At 40.6% G+C, this 21516-nt stretch overlaps 2 protein-coding genes across 2 annotated transcripts; both read left to right on the forward strand.

The window, feature by feature from the left end:
- The first annotated feature begins 890 nt into the window (after window positions 1-890).
- LOC134640600 (extracellular calcium-sensing receptor-like) lies at window positions 891-7530 on the forward strand. Its single transcript, XM_063492509.1, has 7 exons — window positions 891-979; window positions 1124-1409; window positions 1580-2152; window positions 2500-2622; window positions 2855-2978; window positions 3215-4109; window positions 7335-7530. Exons 1-7 carry the CDS (start codon window positions 891-893, stop codon window positions 7528-7530), a joined length of 2286 nt encoding a protein of 761 aa, XP_063348579.1.
- Window positions 7531-9076: 1546 nt separating this feature from the next.
- On the forward strand, window positions 9077-12224 carry LOC134640601 (extracellular calcium-sensing receptor-like). The gene is made up of 6 exons (XM_063492510.1): window positions 9077-9165; window positions 9301-9586; window positions 9697-10269; window positions 10625-10747; window positions 10966-11089; window positions 11326-12224. Exons 1-6 carry the CDS (start codon window positions 9077-9079, stop codon window positions 12222-12224), a joined length of 2094 nt encoding a protein of 697 aa, XP_063348580.1.
- The last annotated feature ends 9292 nt before the right edge of the window (window positions 12225-21516 follow it).

A 21516-nucleotide genomic window follows, 5' to 3' on the forward strand; every position in this document is an offset into this window, starting at 1 on the left:
TGGTCAAAATTTTCTAAAGAAGGGTAGATCTAACTAACAAGTAAGGCCGCACAACACAGCCTTGTACCGTACTGTAAAAATTAAAATTAGAAATGAGTTTTTTCAAAGTTTTTTCAGCACCCAACACAAACAACAAGAGTGTAGAAATGAAAAGTATTGTATCACACAGTCAAGAATATAAACAAATGCAGACCTTCTTGCAATGGAATGACATGCGTGGCTACACTCATCAACATGATCATCTTGTTAAAAAAATTCAGGATACTACATAATAATTTTAGCATGCCTGTTTTTAAAGTAATGAATATGCATCAATAGTTTAATCATGCATGCAGTGTTATGCAGCAATTAATATCTTAATTACTGAAAAGCCAGTGCTGTGCTTTGCAGGCATTTCACATCAATAGCTTCCACAATAAACTGTTGTGGAAGAAACGACTGTCACTTTCTTGAGGAAACACAACATATATTATTCTCACCAACCACAAATGTATACTGTAGTACTAAACACAAAACTCTTGATATCGAACTCTTGGTCATCTACAGATTATATGTGGAAGTCTGTGTAGAAGAAATATGATTTTTTACTGACAACAGACAAAATAGAATACTGACATTTGAAAATATATAATGAGTAGAGCAATTATTTTCCTTGTTGCTTCAAGCTTACCAATCTGAAATCACTGTGCCCTTTGGGAAATGAGAGAATGTCTTACTACATCTAATACTGTCGTTATAAGAACTGTGCTCTCATGCATATATGATAATAGAGCACAAACATGAAAAGAGGTATCCTCTTATTCCTCTGTATCCTCACCATGAACACAGTATCTGGCTGTGAACTGTTTGGCAGGTTTGATATGCCAAGTTTGTTTAAGGAAGGTGACATAATGATCGGAGGAATCTTCCCGATTTTGATCAAAGAAATACTCAGCACTTCTACATTTGATAAGGAGCCGCCTAAAGTGCAGTGTGAAGGGTATGATTTAACACAAACTTTTTTTTTCATTTGTCATGCATTTATGTTTATTTGTGTTTTAATTCTTGAGATTGTAGTGTATATACATGTAAAGCAAAAGCTTGGTTACTTTATGACTTGTATCAATCACTAAAATGTCTTTAGGTTTGACCTGAGAGTTTTTCGATGGACACAGGCAATGATATTTGCCATTGAAGAAATCAACAATGATCCTGCTCTGCTTCCAAACATATCTCTTGGCTATAGGATACTTAACTCTTGCGCATCTCCTACAAATGCTTTACGTGCTGCACTAACACTGGCTAGTGGAGCAGAGGAGGTAGATGTATCTTCTAATTGCCCTCCAGCTATATCCGCTCTCATAGCAGAATCTGGGTCATCTCAGTCAATAGCTGCTGCTGGAATTCTTGGACCATTTCATATGCCAATAGTAAGAGATAACTAGACAATAAGAGACAATTATATGTTTTATGATGATGAGTGCCAATAGTAAAAGAGATAAAACTGTATGTTTTATGCCATGTGATATATGTGATGTTTTGGCATTGTATGATGTATCATTGCATGCACACTGCTTCAGTGTTCTTTTCTCTTTTATAGATCAGCTACTTCTCAACGTGTGCTTGTCTGAGTGACAGAACTAAATATCCTACATTTTTTAGAACAATCCCCAGCGACTATTTCCAGGCAAAAGCTTTGGCTGCACTGGTCAAACATTTTGGATGGCAGTGGATTGGTACCATACAGTCAGATAATGATTATGGACGTAGTGGAATTCTTGCTTTTAAGGAGGAGGTTGAAAAGTTTGGGATTTGCATTGCTTTTGTGGGTACAATTCTACGTACATACACTAAAGACAGATTTTTGAAAGTTGTGGAAATAATAAAACAGTCAACTGTCAAAGTAATTTTGGCTTTTGTACCTGAGGGTGACTTTTATCCTTTGATGCAAGAAATTGTGAACCAGAACATTACAGGAATTCAGTGGATCGCAAGTGAGGCCTGGATAACAGCATCTCGACCATCCACACCTGAAATATACACAGCTTTTGGTGGCGCCCTGGGATTTGTTGTGCAGAAGATGGCTATTCCAAATTTCAAACACTTTCTTACAAGTATTAGTCCTTATACAGATCCTCATGTACCTTTTGTGAGGGATTTCTGGCAGATTATGGTGGGTTGTATGCCCGTTTTACCAGGAGCACGCACAAGTACTGATGACACAACCAAAAGATGTACAGGCAATGAAACATTAATGAATTCCGAGCATGTTTTCTTCAATGTCACAGAGCTCAGAGTGACCTATAATGTGTATAAAGCAGTTTATGCTATTGCACATGCTCTGCATCAGCTGGTATTTTGCCAACCAGTTGGAGCAAAAACAGTAAATCAATGTGTGAATCTTTCAGAAATTCAGCCCAAGGAGGTGAGAAATGATGCAATTGAAAGTTACAATTCTTCTGACTGAAGAAGAAGCTCAAGCATTTATAAAAATCTGATAAATAATCTCTTCCTTTCTAGGTCATTAAAAGCTTACAAGGGGTGAATTTCATAAATCAGTTTGGGGATGAGGTGTTTTTTGATGAGAATGGCAATCCTCCTGCTTCTTATGATATCATTAACTGGCAGTTGATAAATGGAAAAGTGCAACATGTGACACTTGGTCATTTTGCATCTGCTGCAAATGGCGATTACAAACTCGATGTCCAGGAGGAGAAAATCGTGTGGAGGACAGGAAAAACAGTAATTCTGATGTCTCTTTCTTTTTCCATGCAGTACACTTTTAGTATCTCAACTTTATTTGAATGGTGGCAGTAAGATCATTTCAACACCTATTTATCATTGCTACAATACTTAAACATTTCTTTTGCCACAGGTCCCCACATCACTGTGTTCTAATGTTTGCCCATCTGGAACCAGAAAAGCTCAAATTAATGGAAAACCAATTTGTTGTTTTCACTGTGTACCCTGTGCTGATGGAACTATAGCCAACTCAACAGGTAGACAAGTAGACCAATATAAGAACTGTATATGTCTTATCAAATCAAGCACACTCAGTATAATATCACATATTTAGTGTATACGTATAAGTAATATTTAAAATATTAATGTACTAGGGCATCATCTTGATTTTTAATTAATTAACTGCTTTTTTCTGTCAAGGAAGTTAAATCTTTGGCTAACACGGTCTCTCAATTCATTATTCACCCTTTCTGTTTATCATCAACAGGTGCAGCAGACTGCGCACCTTGTCCAAAGGAATACTGGTCCAATGAGAGAAAAGATGAGTGCATTCCTAAAACAATTGAGTTTCTGAAATATCATGAGCCCATGGGAATAGCTCTAACACTTGTATCCCTGTTAGGGGCCTCTCTCTCCCTGGCGACAATGGTGGTTTTTATAAACTACAGAGAAACTCCTGTGATAAAAGCCAGCAACTTTGAGCTGAGCTCTTACTTATTGTTTTCTCTTTTTCTGTGTTTTCTCTGTCCTCTCACTTTCATTGGTATGCCAACAGTCTGGACATGCATGCTGCGCCACACCGCTTTTGGTGTGACATTTGCCCTTTGCATTTCCTGTGTCTTGGGAAAAACCATTGTTGTTGTCACAGCCTTCAAAGCCACGTTTCCTGGCAATAAAATTACTGGACAGTTTGGCCATGCACAACAAAGAATCATTGTTTGCTCCTGCACTTTGATTCAAATAATAACATGTGTGTTGTGGCTGACTTTAAACCCACCTTACCCACATACGTTGTTCACATACAGCAGTAAGATGATTGTTCTTGAATGTAACACAGGATCTGGGTTTGCTTTTTATGCAGTGTTGGGATACATAGGGATCCTTGCAATCATTTGTTTGATCCTGGCATTTATGGCAAGAAAACTTCCTGATAATTTCAATGAAGCCAAATTGATCACATTCAGCCTGCTGATATTCTGTGCTGTGTGGATTACCTTCATCCCAGCATACATCAGCTCTCCTGGAAAGTTCACTGTAGCTGTAGAAATATTTGCAATTTTGTCTTCAGCATTTGGCTTATTAATTTGTATTTTTGCACCCAAGTGTTACATAATATTTCTTAAGCCAGAAAAAAATACAAAGAAATGGGTTATGGGAAAAATTATAAAGTAAAGAATCATGATATTGTTCTATGTTAAACCTTTATAACCCAAGTATCATACAGGCCGCCTGGAGTTGTCTTCTAATTTTGGGTGTAAAATTACAAAATAATTCAGAGCACAGTGGCATGATGGTTAGCACTGTTGCATCACAGCAAGAAGGTCCTGAGTTCAATTCCACCATCAGGCCAGGGTGTTTCTGTGTGGAGTTGTGGGTTCTCCCAGTGTACTCCGGCTTCCTCCCACAGTCCAAAGACATGCACTTTGTGGGGGGTAGGTTAATTGGAAAATCTAAATAGCCCATAGGTGTGAATGCGGGAGTAAATGTGAGTTGTCTGTCTCTGTTTGAGGCAACAGACTGGCGACCTGTCCAGGGTGTACCTTGCCTCTCGCCCTATGACAGCTGGGATAGGCTCCAGCACCCCCCGCGACCCTGAAAAGGATAAGAGGAAGCGAGTGGATGGATGAATGGATAGCAAAAGTGGTTAGCAAGTCATTGTAATGTGAAACACGTGGTAAAATCTAGGCAGAGCTAATTTTGCTGTCTGTGTTCGGACAACAGTACCTTTGTGCTAACACGAAACACCACATATTTTTTATTAAAAAGCTTGTTTTCTTTTTTTAATGAAATCATTTAAATTTTGTCTCTAGCACAAACAGTAGCAAAGTTACTTCATTTAAAAGCACCTGCAAAATGGAACCACAGCTGGGCCAGTGGTGAAAAAGGGGTAAATGATGTTGCCATTTATGTTTTGATTTACATAATCTGTATTTCACTAGTACAGTTATAAGTATTTCAATGTTCTGTAACTTAGTAACACTATCAATGTAGCAATATATGTAACATATATGTTTTATATACGGCCTTTCGTTAAATATATACATTGGGGATATTTTAGACGCATCTAGATCATGGCCAGTTTTAAGGAGAAGAAAGATTGATTGAGAGCTCAGAGATTGCAATGCATTCATCATAGTCCCCACCATAACGCACAAATTTCCCCGCCATGGGATCAATAAAGTCTTATCTTATCGTGCTGTTTTTCATGTAATATAGACATGCACCCCCCTCCACAAACACACGTATGGATGTATATAGATAGATAGTGTTAGGATTCAGAAATTCTTTTATTGCTGCCATATAACCTGCCTTATGATAACTGCATTAATAACATGTTTTACAGCATTATTTTATCAGTAATATTTCTTACAGGGTTCATATTGTATTGAAGATGTTTGTCACCACATTGACCTTTCTATTCACAGGTTTAGTTCAGTTTATACACATTGCATATCTGTGCTTGCTTAGAGTTGATGTTCCATTCCAGAGGGTTTTAAGCTTCACTGGCACGATGTCCAGGTGATACATGTTGAGGGAAGATGGGAACATAGCAGGTTAATTGCATGCATGCTTACAATACACATAAATCTAGCAGCAGGGCTGAGCGAAGGCCCAAGTGTCTTCTGCTTCTTTTTGAGACCTGCGCCAATTCTGTCTACTTAGTGATTGGTGACGAGGGTCAATAATTAGCCATTAGAGACCCTGAGGCTTGAAGTTTATTACCTTAAAAGGCAAGTGTTATAGAAAAGAGAAGGTATATGTCTGTTTATAGCTATTAAAAATGTACAAGATGTACCCTTGTCTGTCAACAATGTATTTTTGACCTGTAATTAACGTGTACGTGGGGGCGTACATTCTCTGTCCTATAAAACCCCCATTCAGTGTATTCTTGTCAGAGGAAGACATATGCTGATGTTTCTTCTCCTGTGTAATAAACTCATCATTTGATTGCACTTTTCTGGAGCCTCCGTCGTTTGTTGTCTGGTCTGCAGTTGATTGATCTTGCTTCATTTTGGTGGAGGATGCCGGCAGCTGAAGACCAGTAAAAAGAAGTACAGGTGTTTGTTGTTGGCGGAGGTCGAGGCCAGATCAGGTGATTGATCTCGCTTCGATAGATAGATAGATAGATAGATAGATAGATAGATAGATAGATAGATAGATAGATAGATCGTGATGGAGAGAAATAGGCTTTTGTGTACAACATTAAAAATGTAATGCAATTTAACTTTTAAAAATCAGATGCAAAAAGAATAAATCATAATTTAAAGCAAGATTAATCCACTTATACCATCAATAATTGTATATCCCCTGTCTGTGACCTTGAAAATTAAAAAATTGTGGTAATTTAAACACCATGGAGCTAAAGCGTTTTTTTGTTGTTGTTGTTTTTAGGGGTTGTTTTTCCCTGAAATGAAATGAAATGACATTTACTTTTGTATAAGTAAATATTCATTAAATCCCTGCTGTAGCTGTTGTGCGACTTCTAGTTGGTGGTTGAATAAATTTTGCCTAAATACACACCTTCCTCTTTTTTTCCTAAATAAATAAACACAAGCGGATGCTCTTTGAGCATCTGAACAGCAAAACAGGTTTAGGCAGAAACTGAAATATAAGTAAAAGAAAACCTCAAAAACTCTCTCTCTATGTTATTTATTTGATCACAAATTTAGTGTGACCTTCAACTGGTCCATGTAAAATTGCCAATGTGGGCCATTTTTGGAAAGGATGAAGTGGCTTTAGTAATGTGTCATCTGGATATCATGCTAAAGTAGCCCACATGGTGAACTATGAATAATTTGTAGGATTGTTGTAAATTGATCCATAAAAATTGTGCAATTGAATTCTTAGTTATTATACAGTCCTGATCAAAAGTTTAAGACCACTTGAAAAATGGCAAAAATTGCTGCCGAGGTGGGATGCAGTAAGACAGTAATTTGGAATTTCTTAAATGATCCTTAAGGTTATGGAACAAAAATATCAAGTGGAAGACCCAAAAATATTTCACCAGCACTGAGCCGGAGGCTCCAATTGGCTGTCAGCCAAGACACTGGATGATCCTCAACCAAATTTAAGGCTGTTACTGGTGCCGATTGGAGCCCCATAAACATCAGATGGTATCTGAGACTGAAGGGCTTCAAAAACAAAAAATGTCTTCAAAGGCCTAGTCTCCTTAAAGGCCACAGAACTGACCATTTGGGCTTTGCAAGAGAGCATCAAACATGGGACCTTAAAGGGTGGAAGAAAGTTTTATTCCCTGATGAGAAAAAATGTAACCTTCATGGTCGTGATGGTTTCCAATATTACTGGCATGCCAAGCAGATCCCACCTGACATGTTTTCGACGCGCCACAGTGGAAGTGGTACAATAATGGTCTGGGGTGATTTTTCCTTCAGTGGAACAATGGAGCTTCAGGAGGTGCAGGGGCATCAAAAAGCCACTGGCTATGTCCAGATGGTGCAGAGAGCTTCCCTCATGACTGAGGGCCCTTGTCTGTGTGGGAACGACAGGGTTTTTCAACAGGACAATGCTACAGTACACAATGCCCGCAGGACAAGGGACTTCATCCAGGAGAATACCATCACTCTTTAAGACCATCCTGCGTGTTCCCCTAATCTAAATCCAAATGAGAACCTTTGGGGATGGATGGCGAGGGAAGTTCTCTAAAACGGACAACAGTTCCAGACAGTGGATGCCCGCCGTGCGACCGTCTTCACCACTTGGAGAAATGTTCCCACTCACCTCATGAAAATGCTTGCGTCAAGCATGCTGCAACAAATTTTATTAAGTGAAAACAATAACGGTGGAGTTACTCATTACTGAGTTGATGCTTGGAACTTTCTGTTTTGTTTTTTTTTTAGGGGGGGGGGGGGGGGGGGGGGGGGGGTTGGAGGTGTGGTCCTAAGCTTTTAATAAGCTGTAAAACAACATGTTTCAGTTTAAGTGTTGCATGAGTTTTTGCCATTTTTCAAGTGGTTTTAAACGTTTGATGGGGACTGTATTTAACTCTTTTAACTCCTCAGCTGTAAGATAATCTGCCCCGTTTAAACATCCCGTCCACAACCCATTCGGATCTTCAGTAATTGTTCATCTTTTATGTAATTACACAGTTCCCTACATATATATATATATATATATATATATATATATATATGTATGTATGTATATGTTACTCACATCTAGATCGTTCTGGCTGATTTTACAGCAGCCTTCATATTAAAAATATGTGTAAATCATGTAATCATGTTACTAAGTAACACATCAAACCTCAAAATTCATTATATGATGAATAAGCCCATCTAAAGAAAAAAAAGAACTTTTTTGCTTTGCTGTTTTGCCTGTCCAGTTGCTATTGCTATTATTATTAAATATATCTATTGAAATCATTTATCGCTGCCCTTAAGATCTGTTATGAAACAAGGAATTGGCACAAAGGTATAGATTACACAAAATTGTAATTTAATAATAAAGCTGCCAATGAATCACGACATTTTTTTTTCATGCAATATAGACACACACATATGTATGTAGATAGATAGATAGATAGATAGATAGATAGATAGATAGATAGATAGATAGATAGATAGATAGATAGATAGATAGTTTTGTGTACAAAAACAAAAATGTAATGCAATTTAACTTTTAAAAAGCAAATGCAAAAAGAATAATTCATCATTTAAAGCTAGATTAATCTACTTCTAGGGGCAATAATTGTATTTACCCTGTCTGTGATCTTGAAAACTGAAAGACTATGGATAACTTATACATTATCTAGCTAAAGAGTTTTCTAAAGTCCCTTTCAAATTTCTTTATGATTAATGTGCATTGCAAAAGTAGTTTTAGACACTTTTCGATACACGATAGTTTACTGGCATTTAACAATACGTGTAGAGCATTAATTTCTTGATTCCAAGTTTGCCAATCTAAGATCACTGAGCCCTTTGGGAAATTATAGCACATTGACTACATGTAATACTGTCGTTATAAGAACTGTGCTCTCATGCTTATATGGCAATGCAGTGCAAACATGCAAAGAGGTATCCTCCTATTTCTGTGTGTCCTCAGCACGAGCACAGTATCTGGCTGTGAACCTTTTGGCAGGTTTGATATGCCAAGTTTGTTTAAGGAAGGTGACATAATGATCGGAGGAATCTTCCCAATTTTGATCAAACAGATACTCAGCACTTCTACATTTGATAAGGAGCCGCCTAAAGTGCAGTGTGAAGGGTATGATTTAACACAAGTGGCTTTTTCATATGTCATGCATGTATGTTTATTTGTGTTTTCATTCTTGACATTGTACTTTATATACATGTGAAGCAATAGCTGGGTTACTTTGATCAATCACTAAAATGTCCTTAGATTTGACCTGCGAATTTATCGATGGACACAGGCAATGTTATTTGCCATTGAAGAAATCAACAATGATCCTGCTCTCCTTCCAAACATATCTCTTGGCTATAGGATACTTAACTCTTGCGCATCTCCTACAAATGCTTTACGTGCTGCACTAACACTGGCTAGTGGAGCAGAGGAGGCAAGTGCGACTTCTCATTGCCCACCAGCTATATCTGCCCTTATTGCAGAGTCTGGATCATCTCAGTCAATAGCTGTGGCTGGAATTCTTGGACCCTTTCATATGCCAATAGTAAGAGATAAAGTTGTTTGTTTTATGTTACTAAGTGATATTTGATTTTATGGCATTGTATGATGTAGCATTACATGTACACTCTTTCTGTGTTCTATTCTCTTTTATAGATCAGCTACTTCTCAACGTGTGCTTGTCTGAGTGACAGAACTAAATATCCTACATTTTTTAGAACAATCCCCAGCGACTATTTCCAGGCAAAAGCTTTGGCTGCACTGGTCAAACATTTTGGATGGCAGTGGATTGGAGCCATACAGTCAGATAATGATTATGGACGTAATGGAATTCTTGCTTTTAAGGAGGAGGTTGAAAAGTTTGGGGTTTGTGTTGCTTTTGTTGCATCAGTTCTACGCACGTACACAAGAGATGAATTTCTAGAAGTTGTGGAAATAATTAAACAGTCATCTGTCAAAGTAATTTTAGCTTTTTCTGTTGATGGTGACTTTTATCCTTTGATGCAAGAGATTGTGAACCAGAACATTACAGGAATTCAGTGGATTTCTTGTGTGGCTTGGATAACATCATCTCGAACATCAACACCTGAAATGTATAGATCCTTTGGCGGAACAGTGGGATTTGTAATGCAGAAGATGGCTATTCCTAAGCTTAAACACTTTCTTACAAGTATTAGTCCTTATACAGATCCCAATGTACCTTTCGTGAAGGATTTCTGGGAGATTATGGTGGGTTGCACACCTGTTTTGCCAGGGGTACATGCAGCTACTGAGGACACAAAAAAAAGATGCACAGGCAATGAAACATTAATGAATTCCGAGGATGATTTCTTCAATGTCACACAACTTAGAGTGACCTATAATGTCTATAAAGCAGTTTATGCTATTGCACATGCTCTGCATCAGCTGGTATTTTGCCAACCAGTTGGAGCACAAACAGTAAAGCAATGTTTAAACCTGACAGATATTCAACCCAAGGAGGTGAGAAATAGTGCAGCTGAAAGCTACAATCGTTGAAATTGTTTAAACAAAACCAATAATTGAATATTTATATGTATCTAATGCATTATCTTTTCCTTTCTAGGTCAGTAAAAAATTACAAAGGGTGAATTTCACAAATCAGTTTGGTGATGAGGTGTTTTTTGATGAGAATGGTGATCCTCCTGCTTCTTATGATGTTATTAACTGGCAGTTGATAAATGGAAAAGTGCAACATGTGACACTTGGTCATTTGACATTTGCTGCAAATGGTGATTACAAGCTCAGCATCGAGGACGAAAAGATTGTGTGGAGGACAGGGAAAACAGTAATCCTGATGTCTCTCTTTTTTACATGTAGTACACTTTTAGTATCTCATCTTTAGTTTTCTCTTGATAACACATAATCATTTACAGCTACAATATTTAAACATTTCTTTTGTCACAGGTCCCCACATCGGTGTGTTCTAATGTTTGCCCAGTTGGAACCAGAAAAGCTCAAATTCAGGGAAAACCTATATGTTGTTTTGACTGTGTACCCTGTGCTGATGGAACTATAGCCAACTCAACAGGTAGACAAGGGATCAATAACAAGAGTGCATGTCCCATATTAAGTTAAAAGTGTACAATTTAACATGCTTGTTTAGTGTCTACATATAACTAATATTTCAAATATTGTCTTACTGCATGATATGATTTTATTAAGAGTAATTTTAATTTATTACTATTCCAAGTACAATTTTATATTCTATTAAAATGTTATCTACATACATCACTTACCCTTTCTGTTTATCCGCAACAGGTGCAGCAGACTGCACACCTTGTCCAAAGGAATACTGGTCCAATGAGAGAAAAGATGATTGCATTCCTAGAACAACTGAGTTCCTGAAATATCATGAGCCCATGGGATTAGCTCTAACACTTGTATCCCTGTTAGGGGCCTCTCTCTCCCTGGCCACAATGGTGGTTTTTATCAACTACAGAGAAACTCCCGTGATAAAAGCCAGCAACTTTGAGTTGAGCTCTCTCTTATTATTCTCTCTTTTTCTGTGTTTTCTCTGTCCTCTCACCTTTCTTGGTCGGCCAACAGTCTGGACATGCATGCTGCGCCACACTGCTTTTGGTGTGACATTTGCCCTTTGCATTTCCTGTGTCTTGGGAAAAACCATTGTTGTTGTCACAGCCTTCAAAGCCACGTTTCCTGGTAACAAAGTTGCTGGACAGTTTGGTCATGCACAACAAAGAATCATCATTTGCTCCTGCACTTTGATTCAAATAGTAATATGTATATTATGGCTGACTTTAAACCCACCTTACCCAGATATGTTGTTCACATACAGCAATAAGATGATTGTTCTTGAATGTAATACAGGTTCTCAGGCAGCTTTTTATGCAGTGTTGGGATACATAGGGGTCCTTGCAATCATTTGTTTGATCCTGGCATTTATGGCAAGAAAACTTCCTGATAATTTCAATGAAGCCAAATTGATCACATTCAGCCTGCTGATATTCTGTGCTGTGTGGATTACCTTTGTCCCAGCATACATCAGCTCTCCTGGAAAGTTCACTGTAGCTGTGGAAATATTTGCAATTTTGTCTTCAGCATTTGGCTTATTAATTTGCATTTTTGCACCCAAGTGTTACATAATATTTCTTAAGCCAGAAAAAAATACCAAGAAACATGTCATGGGAAAAATTATGAACTAAAAAATAAAAAAAAAACATTAACCAATTAAATTATTTTGCCATTTTTGTGTTTACATTATGTATTATTACATTAGTAGACATTACGAGTCACTTAAAATTCTGTGACACATTAAATAACAGAGTTTTGGAAAAATACATACTTATATGTGATTTTTGACCGATGAAGGATTTATAATTAACTGGGGCAGCACGGTGGCATGGTGGTTAGTACTGTTGCCGCATAGCAAGAAGGTCCTCCATCAGGCCGGGGTCTTTCTGTGTGGGGTTTGCATGGTCTCCCCGTGTTTGCATGGGTTCCCTCCGGGTACTCCGGCTTCCTCCCACCATCCAAAGACATGCAGCTTGTAGGGATAGGTTAATTGATTAATCCAAATTGCCCATAGGTGTGAATGCGCGAGTGAATGTGAGCATGAACGATTGTCTGTCTCTGTGTGTTAGCCCTGCGACAGACTGGCGACCTGTCCAGGGTGTACCCCGCCTCTCGCCCTATGACAGCTGCGATAGGCTCCAGCACCCTCCGCGACCCTGAAAAGGATAAGCGAAAGCGAATGGATGGATGGATTACAGTACACTGCAAGATATGTTCTATGCTGCTGAAAGAAATGGATGTATGTGAGTAAATATATTTAAATTTTGTCTATCTAATCATTGACACGCACACACATGCAAAACAATTTAAGAAAAAAAAACAAACTCTTGCCTCCTTATCACTCTATAACAACATTATAGGTAAGAGACAGTAAATTCCTTTGAATCATGTTTTCCATGCAGTACACTGAGTGCTATTCATAAATGGGAGAGAGATTTTAATAATCATCTTAATAATCCTCTGAGGAGGATTGGAAAGGAGCCATTAAGATAGCTAGATCTACTTTTGCCCAATACAAAATTTAACACTACCTATATATAGCTCCTAATGTTTTAGATTACACCTCATGTTTCCCCTTTTTGTACCAAATGTCCAAAAGAAACTGGTACCCTCTTCCATTACTTCTGAAAATGTAAACTAATCAAAAGATTTTTGAGTTCCATATCTCAAGAATTGAGCAATATTTTTAAGAATTAGATCTAAAGGGACTCTGGGTATTTTCTTCATGGTTTACTTTCAAAAGAATCTTTATGAACTTATTTGCAGCGCAAAGTATTAGATAAAATATTGTTGCTGGCTTGGAAATGTATTCTAATTAACTGGGTCAAGGATGAACGTCCCACTGTTAATTTGTGGTACAGGGAATTGTTTAAAGTTATTTCTCATGAAAGAGTTGCTGCTATCTTAGGAGAAAATGAGAATTTGTTCCTTAATGTTTGGTCTCCTTTTCTTATCTAGTTACCAGATCATTTGTCCTAACTGTTGAGAGGGGCCGGTTGTCTTTTGGGTGCCTCCAGGTAATAATAATAGATAATAGATAATAATTTCAGGAATATTGAAAAGAACACATAAATAAATGTTGTGCAAATAATTTCTTTATATAAATGTCATAGTAATTTTAAATAAAATCATCTGAAATGTTCATGTTGTGGAGGTATGTAAGGATGACACGAGAGATCCCAATATTTTACTCCAACTTTAATCTCGGTGGAACTGGCAAACCGAACAGGGGTTTAGACGGGTTAATGATCAGGCCATGTGCTGCCAAGCACTGAAAAACCTGAAGCAGGTGGGACATGTGCTATTCCTCCGAGCTGCTGGCCACCAGGATATAATCTAGATATACAAAATGAAGGACAGCCCGCCCAATACAGAGTCAATCAAACGCTGGAAGGTTTGGGCTGCACCCTTCAGGCCGAAGGGCATGCGCAGAAATTCAAAAAGGCCAACATCCTCAACGTGCACAAGATCCTGATACCTGATACCCCTGTACTAAATCAATCATAGAAAAAATCAAGGTCACCGCGAGATGGGTGGAAAAATCCTGAATGTGGGGAATGGGATAACGATCGTTTTCCGTGACGTTATTTAGATCTTGCCCGTGGTGCCCAAACCATCAGATTTGTGTACCATGTGTAATGGGGAAGTCCAGGGACTATTCGAATGCTCCACAATGACCAGGTTCTCCATAGTCACAAACTCCTCCCGAGCGACAGACAGTTTAGTGGGGCCAAGGTGGCGCGTGGATGCGCAATCACTGGAGGCCCGACTGTAGTGATATAATGCTCCGCCCCGTGCTGAATCACAGTGTTTGAGAAAGTAGGGACAGTTAGTGAGGGAAACTCAGAAAGCAAACATTAAAAACGTTTCCCAAAGCAACAAAATTAGCATGCACTATAGGCTTGGTACCCCAAGTAAAACAGGGTAGTGAAGAAAACGACTCAGCATCAATCAAATATCTGTTAGCAACATCAACCAGTAGTAGGAGAGCACAAAGAAAATCTGCCCCTATTATAGGCACGGAGCTAGCGGCAAGTACACAGTTCCACCGGATGTCATAAAAACAGAAAGTCACTAACCTTTCACCAAACATTTTGATGGGGGAGCCATTAGCCACAGTTAGCAGTCGCTCGCAGCCCTCAGCCAGCCTGTCAGAACCAGCTGGGGGGAAGAGGCTCTTCTGAGAGCTGGAGTCAACCAGAAAACATTTCTCCAAGTGTGAGTCTTCTATGAAGAGCAGCCTTTCCTTATCGCTAGTGGTTGCAGCCGCAACAGAACACCGGCAGGCTCTAGGCCTTAAAGCTGTAAGGTGGCAGACAATGCCGTGCTTTCGTGCCAAAACACTGATGGTATAAAACTACCTTTTTCTGCGGTGCCGCCATGCAGCAATCCCAGACACCATCGATGAGTCAGAGGCCCCCAGGAGAATCGATGGGGGCAAGGGAGATGCCGCCGGTGAGTCAGGAACTATCGTCTGGATGCCGAAGCTCCTAGCAACCAGGAGAATGTAATCCGCTTCTTCTGCCAGTAAGTTGTACTTCTTCGTGGCCAGCATCGGGGAGTTGGCAAGGCTCGGAGGAAGAGGTGAATGAAGAGGCCTGATATTTGGACTTATTTCTATTTGTAATTCTAGCTCTCTGAGCCAGGAAATGTTGAGCAGGTCTTTCCAACCCCTTTGGGTGGAGCTCGGAGCTTTTCCACTCTCTGGCTGGATCACCTGCGTCTCCTCAACCTCATTATCTCCAATATAAAGGGAATAGCTGTTCCATCCAGTCTCTGTCAGATTATCTTCCTCTCAAGAGTGGTAACCAGGCTCAGTTTAGTTGTTTCTTTTTCTCCTGCTTCCATGTCTACTAATGTCCTCTCTACCCATTTTCCCAGCGCTCGCTCCTCCTTTGGCTGCAAGAATTGAATTCTTGTTCCTTATCACCTCTCTTGCAATAGCTGGTCATCTCCCTTAATATTCATTAGATACTCACCTCTATAACTTACCTGGTGGCTCATCCTCCAACTATCCCTACTACGTGATATCACAGACCAGTGGACATCCTTGTTCCCTTACAGGATTTTTTTTCTGAAAGACAACAAGCATAATGGCTCAATCCGCTCTTTGTGCACAAATGTTCTGCACAGTCTATCGAATCTTCAGGTTTCTCTTGATCTTCTCAATTTGTGAAATGCCATTTCCTCTCCAGCTTACTGCTTTAAGCTATGTTTTTGGGAATTATACCAGGGAGTCAAGTACTTCTGATTCAGGAGCTACAGTGAAAAATAAGGCTGTTTTACATAGTGAGGAGGTAAAATTATTAACAAGATAATCGGCCTCTGTTGGCGTAGCATTCAGGTAGCTGCTCTGCTCTGTGTTGGTACAGGGCATTGAAGATGATAACAGTGGGTGGATTAAATTCTTAAACTTAGTTACAGCACTTTCAGAAAGACATCTACTGTGATTAAATAATAATAATAATACATTTTATTTGAAAGCGCCTTTCAGAACACTCAAGGACACTGTACATGGTAGAATAATAAAAGCAACATAAAAGCAAGCAGTTTACACAGTCATAAAAGCATAAGACATAAAACAAATTTAAAATAGCAGAGTGGAGAGGTTATGTGGAATAAGCTATTTTGAACAAGTGAGTTTTGAGGTGGGAATTGAATTGAATTGAAAGCCTTTATTGTCATTATACATGGTATCACGAAATTGGAAACAGCTCTATAAAAGTGCACACGTGCTTATAGCACATTATAAAAACTATACAATAATTTAACTATACACTTACTATAAATATAAATACAGAGTACAGTGCTGACACAGAGACAGACAGGCAGAGAATTGATGAAATTTCAGTGCAGATTGCTTTTGTGCAAGTTTGAGTTGAGCATGGTAATGGCTTTGGGGAAGAAGCTATCCCTGAGTCTGTTTGTTCTGGCCCTTATGGATCTATAGCGCCTGCCAGAGAGCATTAGGTTGAAAAGATGGTAGCCGGGGTGGGTAGTGTCCTTTAAAATGTTTCTGACCCTACTGAGACAACGGGAGTTGTACAAGGAGGGCAGGGGGCAGCTGATGAGTTTTTGTGCTGTGTTTACCACCCTCTGCAGTCTCTTCCTGTCTGCCTCCGTGCAGCTGGCGTGCCACACTGTCACTGCATAGGTCAGCAGGCTCTCGATGGTGGATCTGTAGAAGGTCACCAGCAGCGGGGTGTTTAGTTGCTCCTTCCTGAGCACCCTTAGGAAGTGTAGCCGCTGCTGGGCTTTCTTGACTAGGGCCGTGGTGTTAGCTGCCCAGGAGAGGTCTGCAGAGATGGGGACGCCAAGGAATTTGAAGGACTCCACTCGCTCTACACATTCTCCGTTGATGTGCAGGGGGGCAGGGGCAGTTCTGTTCCGCCTGAAGTCCAGGATGAATTCCTTGGTCTTGGTGATGTTAAATGCCAGGTTGTTTGATGCACACCATTCTCCCAGTCTCAGGACCTCATCTCCCCTTAAGCCGCCTCATTTCCCACTGTGATCAGCCCCATCACTGTTGTGTCATCAGCAAATTTGACAATGATGTTCTCTGGGTGGGCGGGACTGCAGTCATATGTGTAGCGGGAGTAGAGTAGTGGGCTTAGTACACAGCCCTGGGGAGAGCCGGTGTTGAGAGTGCGAGGGGAAGAGAGGTGAGGACCCAGTTTCACCCGCTGGGGTCTGTTGACCAGGAAGTCCTTTATCCTAGAGCAGGTGGATGGCGGGAGCCCCAGGTTGGCTAACTCGGTGATCAAAATGTCTGGTATTATTGTGTTAAAGGCAGAGCTGAAGTCAATGAAGAGCATTCTGACATAGCTCCCCTGTTGTCCCAGGTGGCTCAGTGCTGTGTGGAGTGCGATGGCTATGGCATCCTCGTGGATCTGTTAGTCCGGTATGCGAATTGGTGTGGGTCCAGAGTGGGGGGGAGGCAGGTTCTGATGTGCCCCAAAACCAGTTTTTCAAAGCACTTGGTAATGACAGGGGTTAGTGCAATTGGACGGAAGTCATTGAGACTGGTTATGGGTGACTTTTTGGGGATAATTATGGTAGATTTCAGGCATGGTGGAATGACGGCTTGTTCCAGAGACAGGTTGAAGATGTCAGTGAAGACCTGTGCTAGCTGCTCGGCACATGCTTTTAAGGCCTTCCCAGGTACTCCATCGGCGCCTGCAGACTTCCTGGGGTTTGCTGCACAGAGTACACGCCTCACATCCTGTGTCTCAAGAGTGAGTGGGGAATTGCTAGAAGCTGGTGTGGGTTGTGGTGGTTGTTGGAGTGGTGTGGCTGAGTGCTGTGTTTGAGACTCAAAACGGGCAAAAAAGCTGTTCAGCTCTTCCGCTAGCCCCGCGTCTGAGCCCCCAGGTGTCACAGAACATCCTTTGTAGCTGGTAATGGTCTGTATGCCTTGCCACACCTGCCTGGCGTCATTGAGATGTTCCTCTATGCTCCTCTTGTATTCTGCTTTGGCGGTCCTGATGCCCCTCTTTAGGTTAGCTTGAGCGGTGCTGTACAATGCTCTGTCACCTGACCTGAAGGCTGTATCACGGGCCCGGAGGAGCAAACGGACCTGGCTCGTCATCCAGGGTTTCTGGTTCGGGAACACCCTGATGCACTTTTCCACAGTGACATTCCCAATACAGTACTTGATGTAAGACAGTACCGTATCTGTGAATGTTGCCAGATCTTGATTGTAGAAGGCATTCCACTGTGTGTGTTCAAAGCAATCCTGCAATCGGGGGAGGGCGGCCTCAGGCCAGGTGGTGATGGTCCTCTTTATGGGCTTTGTTTGCTGGCTGAGGGGGGTGTATGCTGGGGTTAGGAGCAGAGAGAGGTGACTGACCCAGATGGGGGAGGGGTACAGCTCTGTAAGCGTGCTTGATGTTGAAATACACATGATCCAGAGTGTTTTCCCCTCTTTTTGGGCATTTTACATGCTGGTAAAATTTTGGTAAAACAGTCTTGAGATTTGCCTTATTAAAATCCCCTGCTATGATGTGGACGCTGTTAGGGTGGGCACGCTGGTGAGAAGTGATGGCATTTAACAGCAGAGAGAGAGCTGTGTTTACATTAGCGTCCGTGCTATATAGACTGGCGTGATTATTACAGCACTTAGGCAACGAAGGTCTGAGTGGCTGCTTCCTTAGCCTAGCCGGTAGTCCAGCTCTGCAGCCCCGCTTTTGCTTCCTCTCTCTTCGCCGTCTGCGTCGCCTGTTCGATCCGACAACAATCCACGGAGATCCCGCTGGTCTCGCTATCCTGTCCAGAATGTTGTGTGTGCGATGAAAGTCGCTGGTGATTGTCATCTTTGTTTGGAAACCGATGTCCAATATCTCCAGACGACTATAACGTCCAGTTGTGTAGATAGATGCCCGTACAATGTACGATAAACACATTAGACATACAAAAAGGCACATATAAGGAGACCTGCAGTAAGCCGCTGCGTCTGTGCGCGCCGCCATCTTGGAAAAGAAAAAGAGAGGGAAGGAAGATATATCAGGAGGTAGGGTATTCCAGAGTCGAGGAGCAGAGCAGCTGAAAGCCCTGCTCCCCATGGTGGCAAGATGGGGGGAGGGGACAGAGAGAGAAAGGGAAGAAGAAGCTCTAAGACACCGAGATGGGGCGGTGATCTAAACCAGATCAGAGAGATATGGAGGCGAGAGATGATGAATAGCCTTAAATGTATACAAGAGTATTTTGAAATTGATACGATATTTGACCAGGAGCCAATGAAGCTGCTGCAGGACAGGAGTGATGTGGTGGATAGAAGGGGTCCTGGTGATAATATGGGCAGCAGAGTTCTGGACGCGTTGGAGCTTGTGGATGGATTTTTGAGTAAGACCAAAAAGAAGTGAATTACAATAATCAATCCGGGAAGTAACAAGGCTATGGACAAGAATGGCAGTGGCATGTGGGGTGAGAAAAGGACGGAGACGATTAATGTTGCGCAATGGAAAATATGCAGACCGAGTAACATTATTAATGTGTGAATTGAAAGATAGAGTACTATCGAGGATGACACCCAAGCTTTTCACAGAGGAAGAAACGAAGACCGGCGAGTTATTGATAGTAACAGAGAAACTGTTGGTTCTGGATAATGTTGATTTAGTGCCTACCAAGAGAAGCTCAGATTTATTACTACTGAGTTTGAGAAAATTAGAAGAGAACCATGAATTTAGTTCGGCTAAGCAGACGGTGAGGGAGGATGGGGGAAGAGCAGAATCAGGTTTAGTGGACAGATAAAGCTGGGTGTCATCAGCATAACAGTGAAACTGGATATTGTATTTACGGAAAATGTGTCCAAGCGGTAGAAGGTAGATAATGAAAAGAAGGGGCCCCAGGACAGATCCCTGGGACACGGCAGTGGTCAGAGGAAAGGGCTGAGAAGTAAAGGATTTGAGTTGAATAAACTGAGTGCGATCAGACAGGTATGATTTAAACCAGGCTAGTGGAGTATGGGAGAGACCAATGGAGGATAGCCTACTACTCCCCACTGCTGTGTAATCAACTATTGTAAATTTAAATGTTATCAGAAAATGATCAGATAAGAGAGGGTTTTCAGGAAACACGGTTAAATGTTCAGTTTCTATGCCATATGTTAAAACAAGATCTAGAGTGTGATTAGAGTGGTGGGAGGGTTCTTTTACATTTTGAGAGAAGCCAATTGAGTCAATAACAGATTAAATGCAGTGTTGAGGCTGTCATTTTTAACATCTACATGGATGTTAAAATCACCCGCAATAATTATTTTATCTGAGCTGAGCACTAAATCAGATTAAAAGTCTGAGAAATCAGACAGAAACTCTGTGTAAGGCCCAGGTGGACGATAGATGATTACAAATAAGACTGTTTTTTGTGTTTTCCAGCTAGGGTGGACAAGGCTAGGCATCAGGCTTTCAAATGAATTAAAAGTCTGGCTGGTGTGGAAAGTTGCTGCCACACCACCCCCTTGGCCTGTGCTTCAAGGATTCTGACAGTTAGTATGACTTGGGGGCAATGTTCCCTCTAATTTTTCATGTGTCTGAGCAAACACACAGTTTGAGCAGTCCCTTGGACCATTGTGAGCAACATCAGACATGTGCACTGTGATCACACCAACATTGCATTCATCCAAATTACATGGTTTATTAAAAGAATCAAAATACAGCATTTACATTTCTGTTTGAATACTTTTAATTAAGTACTTTAGCCCACCTGCAGTGAAAATTTAAAATTTCTTGTTCATGACCTGTGTGGTATGTTAATACTATTGGAAATAGAAATAACTTGAACCCCAGTTTTGAAAACACACTTACCATATTTTTTTCATAAAGCTCTGACTTGTATTATGAGTATGAGCCTGTGTGAAGATCCTGCTGTGCACTGAGCTCCTGACTGTTGTCTGGGAGAGAGTCCTGTAACTCTTTGTCTTTAAAATACAGTATATAATGACCTATGTTGGGCAAGTTACTTTGAAAAGTAATGAATTATAGTTACTAGTTACTTCTTCAAAAAAGTAAATGAGTTTTGCAAACAACAAAGTTATATGCAGCTAGTTATCTAAAAATGCAGCCAAGGCTGGGGTTTTTTTCATAGACATTTCAAACTATTTACAGAACATTTAGGCGTTCTGCTTAAAATAAGAGGCCACACAAGTTATTTGTGCCACTCCAAAAAATAAAATTTGTCCACTTTAAGATAAAGGAGCACATCACAAGCCTGATACCTGCAGGCCTGACAGTGTATCACTCCTTCTGTTTTTCCACCTGGAGAAGGCGTTTACCCTGCAGTCTGCCTTTGGTGGCTTTTTGGCATCACCTGTGACATTCAGCAGTCGCCTCATTGTTCTGGCACACAATATAAAAATATTGACTACAATACACACTAACTACACATGACAGCACACTAACTCTAGACTCCAAATACACTAAATGTCAT

Source organism: Pelmatolapia mariae, linkage group LG14 (genome assembly GCF_036321145.2).
Source record: "Pelmatolapia mariae isolate MD_Pm_ZW linkage group LG14, Pm_UMD_F_2, whole genome shotgun sequence".
Taxonomy (NCBI): Eukaryota; Metazoa; Chordata; class Actinopteri; order Cichliformes; family Cichlidae; genus Pelmatolapia; species Pelmatolapia mariae.